The sequence below is a fragment of the Lacerta agilis genome, chromosome 13 (genome assembly GCF_009819535.1).
Source record: "Lacerta agilis isolate rLacAgi1 chromosome 13, rLacAgi1.pri, whole genome shotgun sequence".
NCBI classification, from domain to species: Eukaryota; Metazoa; Chordata; class Lepidosauria; order Squamata; family Lacertidae; genus Lacerta; species Lacerta agilis.
The window spans coordinates 26,620,316-26,628,285 of NC_046324.1; the positions used below are offsets into that span (position 1 = coordinate 26,620,316).

Below are 7,970 nucleotides of genomic sequence, written 5' to 3' on the forward strand. Positions count from 1 at the left end.
ACGTGTCTCTCCTGAGAGGGAGGTGGTGGGCGGACTGCTTGCAAGCTCTGCACTGCTTTTTCGAGCAGTGCGGGACTTGCATCTGCCCACCACCTCAGCCGCCCTACAGCTGGGGGGGAGGCTGCGGAGAGGCTCCACACAGCGCGCCCTGCCTTGGCTCGCCCCACTCCCATGGGCAGCTCGCTCCGACCCTGGCTGTAGGACGTGTGCGCTGCACCGGGCACCCGAGCAGCTAGCCACATCGCTGTGTCCAGTACAAGCCCCTGCGACGCAGGAATCACAACTAAAGAATCCCTGACAGCTGGGCATCCAACTTCTGTTTAGAAACCTGCAGTACAGAAGGTTATCTGCCATTTTCCTTCTCCTGTGCTTTGCATTGCACATCCAGGCAGCTCTCCAGTCAGAGGACTTGTGCTTGGGAGCTGGCTGTATCCCATTATGCACATCCCCCAAAGCAGCCTTCCTCAACCTGGCACCCTCCAGGTGTTCTGGGCTTCAACACCCATCATCCCCTGCAACCAGCACAGCTGGATGATGCTGGGCAAGTAGAGTGGGTGTCATAGTCCAAAACAGCTGGAAGGAGCCAGTTGGAGGAAGTCAGACGCTTGCTCTTCATTGAGCTGCTTAGAGGACCAAGCCTCTGGCTTTCAGAAGTGGGGAGCCTCCACCCAGCCCTGTGCAAGTCCCTAGGTCAGTGTCTGCAGCAGGCCCCTTCAAAGGCCGCTGCTATCAGCAATGTCCTTGGTGCAGGCACTTGGAGGCAGGGGGGCCTCTGCAGCCAGCTCGAGGTGGGGCACCCCCCGCTGGAGGCGGATGGAGGATGCTGAGCAGTGGCTGGTGACAGAGGAGGGCAGCTGTGAGGAAGACCCTGGCCCCCCCGCCCAGCAGCAGCCCCCCCGCCTCTGACGCAAAGGCAAGGTGAAGAGACCATAGAGGATGGGGTCCAGGCTGGAGTTGAGCAGGCCAAAGCAGAAAAGGATGTGAGCGACGGAATGGGAGACAGCTCCCTCCATGGCGTCTGGCCAGAACCAGTACCAGAGGCCCAGCAAGTAGTAGGGGGTCCAGCAGACCACGAAGGAGCCCACAATGGCCATGCTGAGGCGCAGCATGCGCAGCCGGGCCCGCGGGATGGGGTTGCGTGAGCGGCGCAGGGGCAGCTCCTTGGCAGACACTGCAAAGACAAAGAGAGGATGACGTAAGAGCCTGCAGCTGGATCAAGCCAAAGGGGGCCCATCTAGTGCAGCATCCTGCTCTCACAGTGGCAAAACAGATGATGCCTGTAGGAAACCTGCAAGCAGGATTCAAGCACTAGAGCCCTCTCCCCTCCTGTGGTTTCCAGCAACCAGGATTCAGAAGCATTGCTGCCTCCAGCTGTGGAGGTAGAACACAGCCATCATGGATAGCCCTCTCTTTTAAAACCATCCACGTTGGTGGCCATCACTGCTTCCTGTGGGTGGGAGTTCCACAGTTTAACTATGCACTGGGTGAAGAAGGAATTTCTTTTATCTGCCCCGAATCTTCCAACATTCAGCTTGCCTTTTCTCAGTCCCAAATGTTGCAACCTTTCTTCATTGGGGCGCCCTTGATCATTTTGGTTGCCCTTTTTCTAAAGCTTTTCCAACTCTGCAATATCCTTTCTGAGGTGAGGCGACCAGAATGGTACACAGTATTCCAAATACAGTCGCACCATACATTTCTATTCTGGCATTATGATACAGGCAAATAATGTGGCATCCTCATTCCGCTCCCCTGCTTCTCTGCATTTCTGGGCATTGTATACTCTGCTAGGGGTCTGCATGGGGGTTTCACTCTCTCTCTCTCTCTCCCCCCCCCCCCACATATCAGAAGGGAGTGAGAAAGGAGAATCTTTGCCTGGGAAACTTCTTCCCATGTTCATCAAAACATGAGGATGGCTTTGCTGGATTAGAACAAAGGTCAGCCTTCCAGAAACCTTCTCCCAGGGAGGCTCACAAGCAGGCACTCGAAAGAGAGAGCCATGCCCTGTTGCTTGCCCTGGCAACTGGGAATCAGAAGAACCACAAGGCCTCCTCTGAGCATGGAGTAAGGCTCCATTTTTCCTGGTGAGGCTAATAACTGCCAGTTGACCTCTGTGGGTTTTTCAGATTCTTCTAAAAAAAAAACTTCCTGTGGCAGATAGTTCCATCAGTTAATTCTTAGTATGGTTCTGGGGAACCTCAGGCTCAAGGGTCAAATGCGGCCCTCCAATCCTCTCTACCTGGCCCTCAGCACTCTCCTCAATCTTTGCCCAGGTGCCCTGGCCTTTCTCCTCCCCTCTCCCCAGCGGAACTCACAGCAGCTGGAGGACCCGATGCGGCGGGAAATCTCAAGCAGGATCCGGGAGTAGCAGGCGACCATGATGAGCAGCGGGAGCAGGAAGAGGCAAAGGAAGCTGAGCATGTTGTAGGCCGTCTCGTGCCAGCGCTGGGTGAAGGCGCCCCTCGTTGTGCACTGGGTGAAGTTCTGCGGGGAGCTGATGGTGACCGTGCGGAACAGGAAGAGCTTGAGGGGGGAAACAGCAAACCACTGAAGGCAGGGCCTTTAAGCTCTTGCAACATGCTGCATTCAGAACCGCTGCCACCATCTCTCCTACACACCCCAGCTTACCCCACCTTTTAGGAGAGAAGTAGCATGCCACCCTAGGACAGCTAAACTCCTCTCCTGGTAAAGGTGCCTTTCTTCCTCCCTGGGGCTTGCAGCTTTTGGACTTTTGGGTGCAACTCAAACTCAGCTTGCAGAAGGGGCCTTTGCAAGGAGCTAAGGCAGTTAAGTTTTTAATGGTTGATGTTTTATCACTTTTTTATTAATAATAATATTTTGTTGGGAGCTGTCCAGAGTGCCTGGGGAAACCCAGCTAGATGGATAGAGTATATTATTATTATTATTATTATTATTATTATTATTATTATTATTATTTGAGGGACCTGCAGCATGGGCATAAATCAATAAAAAAGTAAATCAATAAAAATATTTAACTAACTGTTTCTTCCCCCGCTAACATGAAGCCTGCCCCCCCCCACTAACAAAAATCCTGGCTACGCTCATGACCTGCAGATTCCCAGACTATCCCTGTACCTTTATCGCTATACCTGTAAGGGATTCTCCCATTTGGCCATGAAGCTCACTGCGTGTGACCTTGGGCCAGCTACTGCCTCTCTCAGCCTAACCTACCTCGCAGGGCTGTTGTGGGGATCAAATGCAGAGCAGGAAACAGAACTGCGAACACCACCTTTTCTCCATGGAGAAAAAAGGTTTGACAGGGATGCAATAAAATGAATAAATCTGAAAGGGCACCAGTTGTCAAAAGCGGGGGGCCGAGTACCTGAGGAATGGAGAGCCCAGCGCTCAATAGCCACGAGGCGTGCAGCAGGACCTGACTCCTGTGGCGGGCCTTGGCGATGGTCAGGGGGTGCAGAATGGCATCTTGGCGGTCCAGGCTGATGATGGCGGTGACAAAGGCTGAAGCGTACATGGCCAGGAGTCTGAGGAACATGAGGAGGCGGCACGCCCAGTCGCCTGCCCGCCACTGCAGGGTGACGTTCCAGGCGGCATCAACGGGCATCACTACCAGGGCCACCAGCAGATCGGCGGCCGCCAGGTGCAGGAGAAGCAGGCGGGCCTGGGAGCGCTTGGACTGCGGCTTGCCCATGCCAGCCCACAGGACTGCCACGTTGCAGGCTGTCGAAATCACGCAGAGCCCCAGAGTGATGGCCACGCGAGCCTTGGCCCCTGCCGAGAAGGTGGGCAGCTTCAGGGTTTCTGCCGCGGTGCTGCCGTTGGCCCACACAGCCCCCTCGAAGGGGAACAAGCCGTCCCAGGGTGCCATGACTTCTGCCACACTGGCATTCTCCTCCAGGGTCATTGTGGGGACTGTTCACTTCCACCTAGGCAGCCAGGGGAGACACACAACCTGTGTTATAACAGGTCGCAGGCTAATGGAGATCTCACCCCCTCTCCCAGCAGATCCCTTGCTGCCCATCCAGCCATCCCCACCCCTTCCTTCTGCCTCCCCTGGAACTGTCTGGGATGCTTCTCTGGAGCAGCTGCATCTGTGCTCTCTCTCTTGGGGCCACTGACTCAACTGGCTCAAGTGTGGCCCCTCCAAGCCTCCAGCTCAGGCTCTGCCCACCTCTCCACCTCCTTGGCACCTGCCCCAGCTCACCTGGCCGATTCCTCTTCACAGCAGCAGACCCAGCCACTCAGCTCCCTTCCTGCTGCTCAGTGCCCTTGGCAGAGGCTTCTGTGCTCTCCTCTTAATACCACCCCATGTCACACTGGCTCACTCCCACCCCCAGAGGGAGGGGCATACGCAGCCAAAAACAGACCCCAGCATGGATACCAAGGCTGTTTGGAAGTGCAAAAGAAGGCTGGTTTCTTTTTGCATCTCATTTCAGAGCGGAAACAGAGATTCACAGATGATGATGGTTGCAGCAGCTGCAAAACATCTTTTTCCTTGTCAGAAAGCAGCCCCTGAGAACCCCTGCCAGCCTGTTCCATGCTTGCAGGAGTCACCTCTGCTCGCCTTGAGATAAAACTTAAGTCATCTGCAGATACTACCTTTTGAAAGGCCATCTCTTTCCTGCTATAAACTGGGGAAGATCGCAGGACAGATAAAAGAAAGTCCTTATTCACATAGCGCAGAGTTGAACTATGGAACTCACTCCCACAGGAGGCAGTAAAGACCACCAACCTAGATGGGTTTGAAAGAGGATTAATCAAATTCATTTGTGGCTACTAGCCATAATGGAGGCTAGGCAGCAAAGCTTCTCAATACCAGTTTCTGCAAGCCACAGGTGAGCTCTTGTGCTTGGATCCTGCTTGCAGGTTTCCTATGGGGGTATCTACTTGGCCACAGGATGCAGACGAGATAGGCCCAGGAGGATGTTCTTATGTTGCTATACCACCACCCCCAGTCTTACAGGTGCAACCTCTGAGACTAGGAAAAAATATGTCTGGGGATTTTTCTCCTCCTCCAGGCTGCAACTCTTCCAAATCTTCCACAAGTCCTTCCTTTGGATGCTCTCCTGCTCACCTGAGTAAACCAGTCAGCAGCGGCTGTCAAGACTGCATCAGCTCCAACAGAAATCCCAGCATTGACAGAGAAAGAGTGACTATCCAATCACCTGGAGACCAGCTTTCACCAACATGGTGCCCTCCAGCTGTTTCAAGCTACAATTTCCAACAGCCCCAGCTGGGGCTGCCAGCAGCTGTAGTCCAAAACATCTGGAGGGCACAAAGTTGACGAAGATGGCATCAGAGGCAGGCCTTCCTGGTACCTCATGACCAGGCCTGGTTTCAGCCCCCTGGCCCTCCCTTTAAAAATGCCCCCCCCCAGCAATGGTGGGAGGCTGGGGTCAGGGAGCATCACTCCAGGCCAATATGGGAAATGCTTCACTGTTAACTAGCTTCTTGGGAAATATCTCAAAGTGATGTTGGTTGGCAGCTGTCTTGGGAAACAGAGGAGTGCATCTTTTGGGGGGAAGTCAACTTGTTGAAAGGTTGCAGTGCCACCCTGAGACCAATATGGGAGAGACATGTTTTGTTGCAGCTGGGGCAGATGAAGGCATCCGGTTGTGCTGCTGCAGATGCACCATGGCATGTCTTCTCTCTGTGCTCCTCTCAGCGGTCATTCCTCCTCTGGTCACTGCTGTAGATACATGATCTAACTGCCTGTCTCCAGGCACTGCTATGATCTGCAAGGGATTCCCACAGGGCAGGGTTGAAGCTGCCAGCCTTCATGTCATGTTTGCAGACATCTTTGTAATGCAGAGATGGTCTGCCAACGGGTGGTGTCCCTGAAGCCAGTTCCCGGTAGAGCAAGACCTAACAATTAGTCATTAAAAGTGTGCACAAGTGAGGATCCTGCTGCTGTTTGCTGCCACCAAGGGGCGAACTTTGAAGAGTGGTGTTCTTTCGCATCTTGGTAGAAAATGAGGGAAGATGCCAGGATTTGAGTAGATGGACCCAGGCAGCTGCCTTCTGCCCAGGCAGACCCAGGGCTCCATCACAGCCAGCATGGTGCAGTGGTTAGAGTCTCGGGCCTGGACCCAGGAGAGATCAGGGTTCAGAGTTCAAATCCCCACTCAGCTCGGAGGCTCACTGGATGTGACCGCCAGTCACTGCCTCTCAGCCTAACCCACCTCACAGGGCTGTTGTGGGGATTGAACAGAGAGGAGTGATACACAGACACCACCTTCCATTCCTTGGAGAAAAAGAAGGGATATAAACGCAATAATCACCAAAGGAAAGTTTGAAAGAATATTGGAAGTTAGATATCCAGGAACAGACTTTAGATAAAGATTGGGAAAGAATCTTTCGGCAACCACCCTTTGTTGCGACCTCTAGGATAATCCAGGAACAGGGGTTGAAGCTGGTACAAAAATGGTATTATACACCAGTAAGGTTGTATCATATCACAAAATCGGGAAGTAAAAATTGCTGGAGGAAATGTAGAGTGATGGGAACGTACAGTCATATGTGGTGGAATTGTCCGTTAGTTAATAAGTTTTGGAGACAGATTGGTATAGAAACATCGGGAATTGTGGGTAGAAATGTGGAAATATCTAAATTAATGGTTCTTATTAGCCTGGGTAGCACTAGGTTAAAAACAAAAAAGGAATGTAAATGGGTAAATTTGATGGTAATTGCAGCCAGACTGGTTATTGCGAGTAATTGGAAAAATGCAGAAAAGCTAGGGGTGAACCAACGGAGGGGAAAATTGAAAATATTATAATTTTAGAATACCTAACTGTGAAGATATGCAGAATGAAAGGGTTTAAGGTCATTGAGAAAGAGGATTGGTTTGAGAAGATATTGAATTATTTGGGTAGGTTTGAACTATTTGGGGTAATTAAAATGTTAAAAGTTAAATAAACCTTATGGAGTGTTAATATATATAGTGTATCTGAAGAAGTGTGCATGCACACGAAAGCTCATACCAAGAACAAACACAGTTGGTCTCTAAGGTGCTACTGAAAAGAATTTTCTATTTTGTTTCGACTATGGCAGACCAACACGGCTACCCACCTGTAACTGGATAAATAGAATTGTACATATGGTTGATTTGAAAATGTTTTTATTGTTCATGTATACCCAATGTATCGACCGCCTGGGGGGTTTCACTGTTTGTGTTTTGGTTGTTGGTGATCTAAATAAAACTATTAAAAATGCAGCAGCAGCAGCAGCAACAACAACATAGCATGGGCATAGCAAAGGAGCAGGGGGGCAGCTGCCCCCTCTAAATCAAGTAAATAAACCAAAATACTTAACTAAACGACCAATTGTATCGCAGATAACTTGGTTCTGCCCCCCTCCCAACATAAGGCCTGCCCAACCCTAAAATAAATCCTGGCCACGCCCATGTTATATTATTATTATTATTATTATTATTATTATTATTATTATTATTATTATCATCATCATCATCCATCCGACAGGCAGCGGCTCCCTAGGGCTGCGAGCGGGCCAAACGGAAACACGATTGTTAGCCAGGGTCTCTGGAGCCCCCGGGGGCTGCCCTCACGCTGTGCTGAGAAACGGAGGAAGAGCAGAGAAAGGAGGCGGCGGCCGGCAAGCGGGGTGTACTACGACGGGGCGGACGCCGCACTCTGCATCTCAAAGGCTCCGCAAAGACAATTAGCAAGTCCCTGCGCGAGGAAGATGGGTTCATTAGGGGGCGGGGGAAGAGGCTCAAGCAGCCGCCAGGCAGTCGCCAGCAGGGGCGGGGTGCCGGGGTGAGCAGGACTCGAGAGCTCACGCAAATCTTGACACGCGGCGGCAGCAGGGGCACATGCCGCGCACGTACAGCCCGCCCCGTCGGGTGTGGCTGCTGCTGCCGGGCCTTTGTTATGTACGGTGAGGCGAGGGGCGTCATCGGGCCGCCCTCCCGTCTCCCTCCGACCGGGTCCTGGCTTCTCTTCCCTCACCGCAGAGCAGAGCCCCCCACCCCTTGC

At 52.3% G+C, this 7,970-nt stretch overlaps 1 protein-coding gene across 1 annotated transcript; it reads right to left on the minus strand.

Moving 5' to 3' along the window:
- Window positions 1-713: 713 nt before the first annotated feature.
- On the minus strand, window positions 714-3,880 carry LOC117056955 (gonadotropin-releasing hormone II receptor-like). The gene is made up of 3 exons (XM_033167662.1): window positions 3,341-3,880; window positions 2,313-2,520; window positions 714-1,171 (listed from the first exon to the last, which is right to left on the minus strand). Exons 1-3 carry the CDS (start codon window positions 3,878-3,880, stop codon window positions 714-716), a joined length of 1,206 nt encoding a protein of 401 aa, XP_033023553.1.
- Between the last annotated feature and the right edge of the window lie 4,090 nt (window positions 3,881-7,970).

Excerpts from the sequence above, each read along its gene's own strand:
- LOC117056955 (XM_033167662.1), bottom strand. The coding sequence starts at position 3,880 with ATGACCCTGGAGGAGAATGCCAGTGTGGCAGAAGTCATGGCACCCTGG. Across the intron at positions 2,521-3,340 it reads CTGGGCTCTCCATTCCTCAG|CTCTTCCTGTTCCGCACGGT; the intron begins GTACTCGGCCCC and ends TCCCCCCTCAAG. Across the intron at positions 1,172-2,312 it reads CATCGGGTCCTCCAGCTGCT|TGTCTGCCAAGGAGCTGCCC; the intron begins GTGAGTTCCGCT and ends TTGTCTTTGCAG.